The sequence below is a fragment of the Dunckerocampus dactyliophorus genome, chromosome 17, assembly GCF_027744805.1.
Source record: "Dunckerocampus dactyliophorus isolate RoL2022-P2 chromosome 17, RoL_Ddac_1.1, whole genome shotgun sequence".
In the NCBI taxonomy this organism is placed as follows: domain Eukaryota; kingdom Metazoa; phylum Chordata; class Actinopteri; order Syngnathiformes; family Syngnathidae; genus Dunckerocampus; species Dunckerocampus dactyliophorus.
The window spans coordinates 11,654,601-11,669,576 of record NC_072835.1 but is presented as its reverse complement, the minus strand read 5'-3'; the positions used below and the strand labels follow the sequence as shown (position 1 = coordinate 11,669,576).

The window sequence follows — 14,976 nt, the reverse complement described above, 5'->3', positions numbered from 1 at the left end:
CAGTTCGTGTCATTTTTGCAGATTTCGGCCATCCAGTTTTCTTTTGTGTTCTGTGCAATGCAGGCCGTGTAGAATATGTCTCTAGGGTTGCCAACCGCCCCTTGAAAAACGGAATTTAGAAATGTATTTAGAAACAAAAGTACTTTGGATTTTTTGAGTTTAAAAGGGACGTCAGATTAAAAAATGTTTGGTAAAATGTCAATGGAACTGATGACTGACAGGGGGCTTTATTTGAGTAAACTTATTTCCAGGTCTTTCCTGCTCTGTCACCAATTTCAGATCAAAACCAAGCAGTTCGATCCCCGGCCAGGGTAACGTTAAACAGGGTATCCGGTGTAAATATTGTAACAATCCAAAATGGGATGAAGCCGAACGACAGCTCAGTTTTATTCTTTTTCATTTTCCTTTAAAAGAAATAGTATCAAAACTGTTTAACACAAATATACAAAGGGAAAAAAATGTCAACCCACAGGTAGGGGTGAAGGCAATCGGGTGCCAACAAGGTGTCCCATATTATTTTTCAGGGGGTGGGCGACCCTATATGTCTCGGGCAAACAAAAAACGAGCTGTGGGCGCGAAGGGACCACCGGGCCGCATTTATGGACAATACTGCTATGGAATCCGTTTATTAACACGAGTGAAATGCATGCTTTCCCCCCTGTCCTCTATCTCGCTCTTGCGTGTGCTGTTGTTTTTTTTTTTAAGAGTTCATGCAAAGGCTTCTATGCATGGCGTCGCTGCTGTGCTGTGCGAGAGTGGGAGTACCCCCTGCGTGGGTCCCTTTGCAGTACAGCTCCAGCAGTAGTTGGACTTGTGCAGCGAGCACGCAAGGGAAAGGAGAGGAGTGCAGCAGCAGAGCTAGAAACATTATCTTATGAGACTATTAAACATCGACCTGTCACTTTTAACCGCTCCAAAGGCTACCAGAAGAGGAGCACGGAGAGCAACAGCAACACTAAGCTGGTCCGGTGCCCTCGAACAGCCTGCGAAAAACTCCCAAACGTGGTCGTCTCAGCTGGCATGAGCTAACCTACCCGTCCAATATGGAAACCAAACCATTCTTGTCATTGGGTGAGTTGAATTATTTCACGTTATAGCTTTATTCTGCCATGACGTGCTGTTTTTGTTTTTTTTTAAAACCGGCGGGCTCGCTTGACATTGTCCTTCCTTTCCTCTCCTTTTGACAGTGAAGGCAGCGAGTTGTCAAACACGCCAGTCTTAAACTAGCCATTTCTTTTTGTAAATGTATGTTAAATGTGGCTTACCATGGGGTAAAACACATGCAATCGCCTCATCTCCAATGCTGCTATCTGAGATGATGACATTCCTCTCAGAGTGACATCTCGCTCGGGATGAGATGTGCGCGCTCCTGGCGTGCGCTACTTTGTTTGAAGTTTCAGAAATATGTCCATACCTTCTTATTGTCATATCTTTGACAAAACCATATTCACATTGTACATGAAACGAACTCCTGTTGTGAACATTAAAGTATAACCAGACTAATATGACCTCAGTGAAGACTTAGATTTAATTGAATTGTTAGTCCTCTGTTACGTAACGTTCTCGTTTTCACCGGGGAAACTACTGTATTTAGCATTTCTTTCCTGGCACACGCTCATTTTAATAATTTTCTCTACTTTTCCCGTGTTTTAACTTTCATGGGGGAGGAGGGTTGGGATTCTCTTTGGTTCTGCAGGGGCAGCACAGCTTCAGGTCCCCTCGCCAACACTCAGGCAACATCGGGATAATCCACCAAAAAAAAAAAAAATCTTAAATATGACATTTTTTGTGAAGATCACAATTTCCCTTATTTTCCCATATTTTTCCAGAAGTGTTCCCTTATTTTATAATGCAGATGTTGACAGCTATGCCTAAATTCCTGGATCTCCCAGGAAAATGAACTTATTAACAACACGTCGTGAATGAATTATCTGTAGTAAACGTGGAGAAGAGGTGGGATTAAATAAACTCTGCTTCATTTTATTCCTTTTCAGACATGTTAAATGGTGTCAGTGTATACTGAAATCATGTGATGTTAAAGTAACTTGTTCAGCATGTTCGAAACAAATATCATAAAAACGTCTGTAGTTATAAAAGTATTGTTTTAGTTTGTCCCTTTCATTTCCAGGCTAGTCATACTTTGTATTGTAAATCATTACAGGTGCGCGCTACTGTAAAGTTTGTCAAAGTGACCCTTGTCCCCTCGTAGAGGCCATTCATCATAGAGCTGTAGTAGGCCAACACTGTTATTTTGTCTGCTGCGTCGCGTTACACTTTGACATGTATCATCCGATGTCTGTATGCATCCAGGCCATCCGCGGAACTTGTTCTGTTTGCAAGTTTGCAAACACTGTTTGCTCAAACTTCCCAAGTTCACTATTGTAGGGTGCCCTGTATTGCGTCCACTTTTTTCACTCAGTGTTTTCAATTTCCGATGTGCATCTACCTTTTTACGCTTGTTGGCATCTAATATCTGAAAGCTGTGGTTGATGTATGGCTGGATATACAGTATAATTATTAAAGTGCGATGGAACACTTTTCCACTGGAGATGGATCTCATCTTTTCCCTCAAGCGGCAGCACATGCTGCATCAGCAGCTTCTTGGTTGCCTATAGTGCTAATCCGCTGCTCCTTAAATCGCCATTTCTATTTAAACTTGCTCCATTAAAGGTCCACTCAGTAGGTCTGATTGTTAATTGGCCACTTCAAGGACGCCACTATCTCCTAAGTCCTTGTGCGTATTGATTAGCCGCTCATTCAGTCTCATTATCTGTCACACAGCATTAGGGATTCTGACACGCAACTGTTTGAAATGGCAGTCTTACAATTATAGATCAGTTGTTGGTGTGATAGCGACACACTCCCCAGAGCTATTTATGCGGTGCGTTTGTATGCCGATTGTCTGCTTGATCCCGCCATCAACTCCTCCGTGCGCCACACTTATTTGACTTGAAGCTATAAAGCTGGAACGAATGACATTGATAGGAGAGTGTGTCCTTTTTGCGTGAGCAATGAAGCTCTCATGGACATCCAACAATGTGAGCCGTGATTAACGACCAAATTCACCGTCTATTCAATTTTTCCCCAAGAAAATTGCAACCCCTTTACATGAGAAAATCCAAAATACATTTTTCCTTTCTAATTTATTTTATTTTCTGTGAATTTGCACAAAATATACTGTCTGCGTTTTTATTTTTATTTTTTATTTTCCTGTCAGGATATATTGTATTGCAACTTTTGTTCAGTCAAGACCCACAACAACACCCAAGCTTTCTTATGAAACAAATCACCTGTAATTAAATAGCAGAATTTAAGCCTGACGTTTTCACAATGAAAAGCATTACTAATATATTTTTTGCACATTTAAGAGTATCTGATATTGCCATTGAATGTGTGCTTCCACTGTTTGGCTTTGGTGTAAGCCTTCTCTCATGGATCCACTCTTAGTATTGATGTTTGCGTTACGGCAACATGAAGAGTATTTAACATTGTTTGCTTAGTCAGTGCCCTGTATGCGTGACATTTAAAAGCAGATAACAGATAATGACTAACAAACATCAGGTGTATACACTGATACCGCAGTTGGCGTCATGAATCCATTCCAGAAGGTTAGACTCAAACCAAAACGTACTCTAACCAATAAATGTTTCCCGTAAGAAATAATGCAAAACAAATGTCTGTTCCGGACTCAAAAATGCGACACAAAACACTTTTCAAAAATGGTCTTACAATTATACTTTTGCATGCATAAAAACATTCTGAACGTGTATAAATGAAAAACAAATATAAGGGATAAATGAACATTTCACATCACTTTTAGCTTGATTAAAGACGCGATTGAGGCAGCGAGATCCACACGCGCACCGCCTTTGTGTTTTGCCACGAGTAATATATTGAATTCAGAAGAAAAGCAGAGACCTGTGGCGTAACTGTGTTAGTTCGCAAAGAACTACAGCGTCAACCACTGATGATGTCATAGACGGGCGACTGTGACTTCTGTTTCCAGTTTCCATGCTAACAGCAGGCTGCTAACAGGGGTGAGTAGTGATAAAAGTATGCGTATTAATAACATGAGAAGACAGCATATTGGATGCTAATCGGGAAGAACACCAACAGTGCATACATTTTTGAAGTAAAACGGAAAAATACGCTAACTGGGCCGTAGGTCCTGGCTTTTATAGGATTCCGTTTTTCATGGGGGAGGCATGGCTCAGGTGGTAGAGCGGTCGTCTCCCAACCTGTAGGTTGCGGGTTCCATCCTCCGTGCTCCTGTGTCGACGTGTTCTTGGGGAAGATACTGAACCCCCAGTTGCTCCTGATGCTGCGTCATCACTAGGATTTTATGCTAGCAGTGTCAAAGCGCATTGAGCCTTAGAGGTGGAAAAGCGCTATACAAGTGAAAGACCATTTACCATTTATTGCCAAAAATGTGTCCCAGTTTTTGTACACTGTCGTATCTGTCATATCATACGGCCGAACACTGCCTAATAATTCAGGTTTCATTCGAGTTCAATTCTTCACTGAACTTTTGAAATGGATTAATAATGAAATACGAGGTACTACTTTATGCTGATGATCGGCAGTCAGTCATGTCTCTGGTCTTCACCCCTTTTACCACCTGTTAATGAGGGCTTGAGCCAAAAAAAAATCAAATTTCTCAATATTAGCTGTGTGATTCCTTTTTATTTGTTGGAAAACAAGGTACACACACACCCACGCACTTCCCCCCCCTCTCAAAACCAATGAAGTTCATAGTCTTTGATGAGAAAGTGAGATTTGTGTGTGTGTGAGACAGAGGGCCACATTCCTTTTCTGGCTGTAACTCAGGAACAAAAGTAATACTGGGAGAGGGTGTCTGTCTTCCAGGAGGGGTGCGTGTGTGTGTGAGTGTGTGTGTGTGTGTGTGTGGTGCTGGACAAGGGCTCATGGAATTACACCGCCAAAAGCATTTGGCCAAGTTTGTCTTTTATTGCCGTCCAGTTTTGTGTTCCTGATGTGATGCCTTTGCTCTCCTTTTGAGAGAACGGGGCTGCAGCTGTCATTTTTATTGGGGGGGAGTTTTATAGCGAGACTTAATGGCTTAAAGTGACAGCTCTCTCCCGAACCCCCCCCTATCTGAATTTCACCCAGAAGAAGTTCAATTCCAAAGAAAATGGAGAATTTGCTGACCGCTTTAATCACCCACACTTTACTGCCGCTGAATAAAATGCAGAAATGATGGTTTAATAATTACAACAAAAGACCACCAAGTGTGTTTGGTTTGCTGTTGACATTGAGTGTGTTGACCAGTGTAAATATGAATTAGAATTATGTGTCCAAACTTGTTGCCCTGGGATTAAACAGTGCACATTTTAGCATCCTAGCTTTAGCATTTATAATTACGGCACAAAATCCGAAACTGCAGGCCTTCCCTCTGGTGCAGAAATCAAGAAACTACTCATAAGCTTGTTAATTATTTGTGCAAGGGGCTTCTCGCTTCTCAGAGGAGGTCTTTATTGATAACGACTGCACTGAACTTTGCACCTCAAACGTTGACCTTTGCTCTCCATCTGTTCTATCATTTCAAGAATTTTGCCTTTGGCATTTGGCATGTTGTGTTTAAAGACAGTATTGTCCAATCCCTTTGGATTTGTATTTCTATGTATTTGTATTTGCCTGCCTTTTGCTATCGTTTGTCAGTATCGACATGATCAGCACTGCCCCTTGCAACTTTGAGAGTCTTGCTTCTGTGTTGATTATTTATTTAATTACTTATTTATTCTACCAAACAGTACTTGGCAGGTTTATTCAGAGTTTGCTGAAGCTTGGCTGTTAAATCTTACTTTCAGCAGTCATCTGAGCACCGTTAGTCCAAGGGTTTATTGCAGGTGCTCTAAAGTGTGTGAATGGCTGTTCTTTTTCACTTCCAGTATTCAGGGTGCGTACAGCCACTCTTTTGAAGTGGAAGCGTACTTTCTGTAGGAATTTGACCAGATCACACCCCTAATTCGCATTGAAAGGAAGGTCGGCTCGCCCTCCTCTTGAGCCGGTGCTCTTCTCAGGACGTTGTTGCGCACGCACCATCAGTAAGACAAAGACATCAACAACGTACAGTACGTGAGAAAGAACTGTAAAATGCGAAATGCGGAGCATGATATAGTTGTGTTGTGACATTCAGATGCTGCCAAGAAACCATAAAATCAGTAGCTGTCAGAGGCGGGACCTCCTCCTTTTACTCCTCCACATTCCTCATCTTGGCACATTTTCAATAATAAAAACAACTGTGTACTCTTCCTCCGAGATTACATTAGCACATGAAGATATTGACTGGCTCTGGGCTTTGTTGGGTTTTGTAATTAAGTTATGAGCGCATGGACTTGGATGCCAAATCAAGTGAATCGCTACATTAGTAGTTGTATTTCCTTATATAGACGTACACCCCGTGCCATTTTGCGTTAAATTGCCATTATCCAGTTCATTAAATCTAGTCAGTTTGAGCAGTGTGAATTGCGATGTGATGAAAGCAATGGTGATCAGGTGACGCAGGCAACACAGAGAAAAGAAGTACGGCACAGCATCAGGAGTTGTCCAGCGCATGCCATTTTACTGTTGCAACTTCTCGGGTAATAGCACAAACCAGTTCCAGCGCTTCTGCAACTCACCAGAACAGCAACCGGTCATACAGGGGAAAATTCAAGTGCCAACCGCAAAATTTACATCTGGTTAAATACACCACTGGAGAAAGCCAACGTAACTGTTGTCAAAGACAGAAATGAACTGGAAATGAGTCAGCTGAAAGTCAACAACATTTGAGAGTGACAACTCCACAATAACATAGATTATGCCGATAGAGTGGAACCTCGGTTAGCGTACGCCCCAGTTAGCATGTTTTTTGGTTAAAATGTCCATCCAAATTTTGCATCAGTTTGCACACGTTTTCTGGTTAGCCTACAATATGGTGCGCTAATTGTCATGGTATTAAAATGCGGTGAGTCCAACTATGTTCGTAATGTAATTTTATCGCAAAACATCCTAGTTAGCCTTTAGCTTGCTATTACATGGTAACAGGAACCGGATGTCAGCCCCATTGCCCGTCAATGATGTCATCAACGGTTGACTCGGTCGTTCTTTGCTAACACAAATACGGCACACGTCTCAAAAAGTCTGAAAACATCTTTTTATAGTTTTACAATCATAGGTTTACATGTATAAAACAATTCAAAATCCATATAAATCAGGAATGAAAGGGATTCATGAACATTTGGCTTTCTGGAATGGATATGGTCGTCCCTCGTTTTATTGTGGTTAATTAGTTGCAGCCCTGACAGCGATAGGTGAATTTCTGCAAAGTAGGATTCATTATTAATAAATGCAATATTTTTATAGTTAAAACATAAACAAACCTGTTTGTGACCTTCTAAAAACAGTTCTTAACATTATTAAAGCCCTGTAGACATGAAATAACATCCTTATAGTCACCTTTATACTTCATCCATCCATTTTCTTTGGTCACGGGGGTATGCTGACTTCGGGCAAGAGGTGGGGTACACCATGGACTGGTCGCCAGGCAATCGCAGGGCACATATAGACAAACAACCATTCACACTCACATATGGACAAGTAAGGTGCATGTTTTTGGAATGTGGGAGGAAACCAGAGTACCCGAGAAAACCCACACACGCACGGGGAGAACATGCAAACTCCACACAGAGATACTAAGCGGAGATTCAAACACAGATCTTCCAGGTCTCCTGACTGTGTGGCCAACATGCTAACCACTCGGCCACCGTGCGACCCCGCCTTTATACTTGTATTGCCTAGTATAGTAGACACTATAAGCAATAATAAGACATAATAACTCACCGTTAGCATTGGGAAAGTTCCTTGCTGTAGCGTAAAGTGGGTAAATCGACATCTTCCATTCCATTTGTAACTTGAGTGATATACATCAATCTGCCATATATAGACATACACTTTAACAATACTGCTAGCTTTGGTTACAACACATTGTGGACCACTTATTTGCAGGCTACGGAATCTCTGAAGTGACACAAGAAATGGCAAGCTACCAAGCTAACTAGTTAGCGTCCAATTTATTTATTCTAAACTTAAGAACGGGTTTGAAACTCAGTGGGGAAGAAGGACAAAGTAAGAAGCCAAAAACGTACCACTGCCACACGGAATTGGAGGAGAACTTTTTTTCACTGTGTTGTGTCGGACTCTTCATCCACAGCTGACTTAATGCAGGTAACGTCTCATCAATGTAACATTACTGACAGCTCGTAGTGACCAGAATCGTACATGTAACTTGTCTTTCGATATTGTGTGACTAATAGTAGGCCATAGTCAACCATGAAACAGTGATCACTTATTAATTAATTTTTGAAAACCCGTGATAGAGCGAGGGAGTGATGTTTGAACCACGATGTAGAGGGGGATGACTGTATTTGGATTGGATTACTTCTCATGGGAAAATTTTATTCGTTTAGAGCAGTGGCTCCCAAGCTTTTTACAGTCGTGTACATTTGACCTGAAGCCACATACCCCCTACTCCTGGCCACTTAAAAAAACATAAAAAAATGTTTTAATTAACTTGAAATGTTGAATTAATTGGTTAATTATATTTTTTATTAATTCCGAGTCAACAATGTATATTTTGCATGGTCACATTTTGGCTTTTTTTGTCCACTCGTGGTGCCTCGTGGTGTAATGCATATTAATTTAATACCAAAATTGAAGGGGAAACCTTTACAGTCATGATAAAGCAGTATCCAAAGCACAAAAATACATGCAACAATGTTGGAACCCCCACTCACAGTGACAAGTCCAATATAAATTAAATCTTCAAGATTAAACACTCTTAATGTACAAAATGATCATCAAACTTACTTATTTGTTCATATGACGCACACAGAGCAATGAACAACTCCACGCTCTGTCTCCTTTCTGCTTTCTGCTCGTTCTCCTTGCGCTGTGAGGCGTTCAGGCACACTCGTAATTGTACCCCACTTTGGGAACCTAGGGTTTAGAGTTTGTTTCGGTTAGATTCTGAGTCCGACCTCAATGATGCTAGCCAAAGTTTCGCTGTGTATCAATTTCAAGCGTGTTTTTGTAAAACATCCTACTGAAAAAAATTGTTTAATGTCTCCCTCGATTTTAGCTGGCTTGCAAAATAATTTCCAAAAGGATTTGTTTATGAATATAATGCACCCTCTCTCTTGCAAATTATATTTCGTTACAGCATACTCAGTATGCACTTTATGTGTGCGAATTCATGTACTCTGATATTTATACTACTGTATGTACTTTAACTGAAGTTACTTTTTTAATATGACATGAGTGTGTATGAACAAAATGTAATGCTGCCCCGCTATAGTACATTCCAGTACATACTGACATGGAGTCATCCGTCAGCATCCCAAGGCAGGTACAGACAGGATAGACAACATGGTTTTAATTATGTTTTATATCCAGCATTTTGTCATTAGACCTTTAAGCTCTTTTTGTAAAGATGGATTTTTGCAAATGGTTTGCGCTGTATATTTCCAGCAATTACAGCAACCCTAACAGCTGAAAATGAGTGTACACCTGGGTTCTTGTTTCCTGTTCTATACGCACGGTTGTTTTCAGCAAAAAAATGTTTCAAGCCTTCTCTTGTCACACAGATCATCTTTCCACATGAGTGCCTTTTCTGTTGTTCAGACCACCGAGTATCTCATATCAGTGAGATGCCTTTACTGTATGTACAGAATATGAGCTGGTTGTCAGTGGCATTGCCTGCTGTTTTCCCTCAAGTCTTTCATGGAATTCATGGTCATTTTGTTTTGGAGGTTTCCCACTTCCCCCTGGTGCTGCCCTGTAGCAATGAAAGTTGATGAAAGTTGGTGATTTTTAGTCAGATCTGTAATGGTATTTTGCCAGATCCTCTTTGACTAAGATTGAAATGACTTCAGTCAATTAAAAACCTTTCTACGACTTCTCAGAATACAATGATGGGACAATACTTATGTAACTCTTCGGGATTATAGGCTATGACTGCAATTATGATAAACAGCAGATCAATTAGAGAAGCTACTCAAATTACTGATTGATACCCAGGGACGTGGAAGGGGATTGACATGCAGGTTATCGGAGAAAAGTTGTGTTTCAACAGTATATTCCACAAATTACCAAGGGTGAGAGAGAAAAAATATATTATGTGAGATAACAAGGTTCCTCTGTGGGCTGTTCCTCAGCCTAGAGTAGGGAAAGACTGATTAACTGTTTGTTGACGCCTGCAGGTCTGACATGTTCATACATCCGCCCGGAGTGTGGCCCCTTAACACACACAAACACACACCTGTACATGCGCCCTCACAGACACACAGTCTGGAGGATTTTGTCACCTATAGTTAGACACCTTGCCAAGGCTGTCTGGTTTTTGGAATGTTCTCAACGGCAGAAAGGTGCAAGGCTGTTAAGGCTGGAAGGGAGGGGCAAGAAAAACATGAGAAGCATGGCAACCTGGTTTTGACAGATGATCAGAGTAGAAACCATTCATTCCACCTTGGAAAACCAACCATAGTGATGAAGATTTAATAAGAAATTAAATATGTACATGATTTAGACCAGCTTGTCATGATTATGTAAATCTCTGCTTTTATGACTTAAGGTGGCAGGTGTATGTTACAGTGGGGGGTAATAAGTAATAAATCCCTTGCTGATTTTGTAAGTTTACCCCCTTTTAAAGACATGACCAATTGATATTTTTATGACGTTTCTTTTAAAAATGAGAGACAGAGGACCAACTCAAAATCCATACGAATTCTATCCCTACCAACAACCAAGAATTCTGCCCGCATCAATTGGTTGTGTGCCCATGAAGCACAAAAATTAGCTTCAAGAAGCTTGGGGAAAATCAAGACGGCTGCTCAAGAAGACACGTCTGAAGTTTCTGAATGGCTCAGACAAGGTTTGGGAGAATGTGATGTTGTCAAAAATTGGGAAAATCACTGTGTTCGGTAGGAGAGAAACCCATCTAAATGATCTGTATCTGTATCCGTACTCTGAGTGGGCGGGGCATAAAGCACATATGGGCGTGGTTTAACCATAATTGGGTGCGGCTTAAATCGGTACATCGGTACATAAGTCTGAAATTGACATGGATTTACCGAAGTTGCTATATTTATTGTTTATTATTCAGCTATACGAGTACTGTGTATGTGTGTAATTGGGCTGTAAGACTTTATTATTTAAATATTTTCTAATGATTTGTGTGAAGTTGGTGATTCATGCAAACATCCAGTGATAGCAAACAGGGACATAATCTATCAGCGGAAAAAAAAAAAACGAAAAACGCCGGCAGTGCCCGATGCAACACGAGCCATTTACATCTCTGCCTTGTCAAATGCACCACGTACGTAACAAAACAAGTTGGCTGTAGCGAGTCTGTCTAGGGAGGGGCGGTCGCTGTGTGTGACTGGCCAATCACAGAGTGTGAAGAGTGAATACATAAGTAGTTACCCAATGAGGATTTTCCTTCATCACAATTACGGATAATGATGAGCTGTACTCGTTTCATGCTCGTACTCGAAAAAATGCATTATCCGTAACGGATACCCGATACGACTACGGCTCATCCCTACGTGCAAACATTTTGCTTTGGGGTTGTGTCTCTGCTTAGGTTATAGGAAGACTTCACCGCATGTGGGGCCATGTATTATAGAATTTTGGCACCTCCTGGCCTTTGCCATAACACTGAAGATGTGTCGTGGACGGGTCTTCTAGCATGCCTGTGACCCAAAACATCCTTTATGGCAAAGGCAACAAAGGTGCTTTGTAGAAGAAGTACATAAAGAACCTGGATTCTCTGGAACTGACTCTGAAAATATTGACACTTTCAAGGCTGCCACTTGCCAACTTGGCATTTCAGCTCCCTCAACAGATTTCCTATGGGATTATCTGTAAAGAGGAGTGGGCCAAAATGTCTCCTGAGAGGTGTGCAGTGCTGGTGACCAACTACAACAAACATCTGTATGTATTTATTTATAAATATTAGTATTTATGTACATTGTACATGTATACCGGGGTGCACACAACGAAAATGATCTACCTTGTACTATAAAACATATAGCATATATGAACTCTAACCGGTAAACTTTGCTAATACTATACTAAATACTAATGACTAGTATTTCACAATCACAGTTTCAAAGTTTACAGGTGATCAAAATAGTTGATATCATTCAGAAATTCACAACTCTAATCAATATGGCAATAAAGATAATTACACATAATTCCTCAACAGTTGTGTACGTAAACTAAGTAATATGTCAGTGAAAATAGCTACGTAGCGTTCATCATGTATGACATGCAGTTAGCCTTTGCTATACAACATTACAGATATTGTATATGAGAAATTACAAGGATTATGCAAAACACAATGCAGCTGTAGTCAAGGCAACATATTAAAAAGCTTTCAGCAATGGGCACATTTTCCAATTCATCATGAAATAGTAGTTTAACAAACAAACTTGGAAAGACATTTCTATAATAGAGTTCATGACGCGAAGTGCAGCCATGAAACAAGTGATTTTTTTTTTACATAAGTAGCTGCTATAAGTGAACAGATAACTTTTGCTATACTGTAGCTATAGGCGTCTTACCGCTGCGTTAGTTTATCCGTAGTCGGAATAATAAAGATTAAAATTGCATTCACATCTATGTGTGCCTGCAGACATCTGTTCTCCACTTTTTTTATGCCGCCGCCACGGCACAAGAGTGAATCAGGAGGGGGCTTAATGTCAGCTGGCTGATGTCATATGACATCTACGAAGTGACAGTAATGATGCAGGTGACACGGGACCTTCGCGATCGCAGTAATGGGCACTACTGATGTAGCACATATGTCTATTCATACACTGTATTACTTAACATTGTTTTTTTCACGTTAAAAAGAAACCTCATTTCCAAGGTGTGGCGGCTCTTACTGAGCCGTGGCGCCCCGCCACGATCCATTACATGTAGCGGAAAACCTGCAATTTTGTCTCAAGCAGGAGGTGTGCATTGTAGTGCTGATCCACATTTGGCAAAACTCTGCAGTGTATATATAAAAAAGTAATTAACCTGTTTTTCATGGAATGTTTGGTTTATGCCTTGAGAAAAAAGTTGAGCAACCAGGTGTAGTACAACAAGAGACAGGCTGGCGCCCAACTGCTGGCCCGTTGTCTTTGTCATTGTGATCTGCATACCAAAGTGTTGACTGTTGCCCACAAAAACGGCTCAGACAAGTTCAAGTGTCACTTTTAGGCTCCTTGCTTTCTTTTTCTGTGGTGAAGTGGGAAACCCGATACGGTCAAGGATTAAATAGGACAGATCACAGGCTTTGAGTTTCTGCAGAACTGGATTGGCTGATGTGTTGTTGTTAATTCAGTGCTGCAATTAATTGATTCATATAATGTATTTTTCTGGTCATGAATAATTTAGTCAATAAAATGTCACCGAATTAGCACACTTGCATATGTATAAGACACTGTGTGCATGCCACCTGTGTGATTAGTCAGTTCTTGTAGTGACACTGTGTTTGTGTATGTGGAGCAGCTGAGGAGCTCATGTGCTGTCTGGAAGAGGCAAGGTCAGGAGGTTGTGGCTGGGTCACGCTCTGTGGGAGAGGAGCAGCCTCTGCAGACATGACAGCATATGAAAAGAGTTGCGCAGGAAACAGCGACTACAAACGGAAGTCAGGAGCATGTTGTTTTTATTTAGCGTGCCTCAATATTTAGATTTTTTTTTTTATTGACTCACCACAGCTGTTTTTAGAGCCTAGTTAATTGTTTAATTGTTGATCCAAAGAGCGATAAGCAAGTCATCTAATCTCCCGCTCTCTCAAACACACAGTCTTATATGATTTACAGAATGAGGTTAGATGTTTATTGCAGGATACTGGTGCAAAGGCGCTCTGTGGGCTGTTAAATTCTTCACTTAAAGCCAGGGAAGACTGACATGAAGGAAGGAGGGGTGATTGTGTTGTTTGAAAGAAAAGATCTAGAAGAAGCAGAAGGAGGGAATAAATGGGGTAAGCACATCTGGATTTCCTCAGCAGAATATTTGTGCAACATCTGGAACAATTCCCTGGAATGTTAAGGGTCCCCTCCTTTCATTTTAGTTATGTTTTCTCCTTCTTTTCAATCTTTTTCCCCCCTTCTGCTTTTTTTCATCTTCAAAGTCTCTTACCTTGGTGCGGCAGGCACGTAAATACTCACATAGTAATGCAAGTTGAACCAATGCAGGCTTTATAGTCGGCCAAATTGGACCCATGTGACCAACTCGTTTTGGTGCGTGGCCCAGCTAATTAAGTGGCACCCGCCTGTGGATTTAGACCTTTTCCAGACCTGAGTCAAACACAAGCCCTCATAAAAATGGAAGAGGGCGGAAGCCGCAGAATACTCCACCTTCCACAGACAATAAAATGTTAACCGTAATATGAGAAAGGAGCTCTTTGTGTGGTTTCACCAGGACTACTTCATTTACCAGGAAATCTTGAATTTCATTATGATTTAAAGCCAACCGCTATAGTGGATGATGACATAACAGTGACCAAGTAAACGCATTTTTTCCCCCTTTTACATTTTTTAAACTTTCAAACAAATACAACAAAACAAACGTTTCCATGGACCAGTAAAAATGACCAGAAGCACTGTAATATAGATGTCAGGACAGCAGTTGGCCTGCTGCTCCTGGGTTATATCCAAAACTGCATTTTTAATATGTATGGCATATACTGTATGTGGTCTTAAGAAGCAACAGTGGTCTGCCATTGTTGGTTATACTGATGCATACTTGCGCATGTCTTGACAGGACAGTTAACACGCTTGCACATGTCCTCAAGCAATCACAGCTTTCAGTGTTTACACGAAAATGACAATGGAGTTGTTTTCAACAAGTTCCAGATCACAACAGAAGTGATTTAAAGATGTAATTTGTATAGAACCTGTCAATACTTTGACTTTTGATTAAACA

The 14,976-nt window shown here is 40.9% G+C and overlaps 1 protein-coding gene across 4 annotated transcripts in view; it reads left to right on the top strand.

Annotated features, from left to right (window-relative positions):
- The first annotated feature begins 746 nt into the window (after nt 1-746).
- Nucleotides 747-14,976, top strand: part of LOC129169704 (retinoic acid receptor RXR-alpha-A) — a 118,218-nt gene continuing 103,988 nt past the window's right edge. The window contains exon 1 of one of the 4 annotated variants that reach the window (XM_054756349.1): nt 747-1,071. In XM_054756349.1, the coding sequence (XP_054612324.1) occupies nt 1,044-1,071 (28 nt within the window). In that variant the 5' untranslated portion in view covers nt 747-1,043. The remainder of the gene's footprint in view (nt 1,072-14,976) is intronic. The other 3 variants (XM_054756350.1, XM_054756351.1, XM_054756352.1) reach the window with 3 other exon arrangements.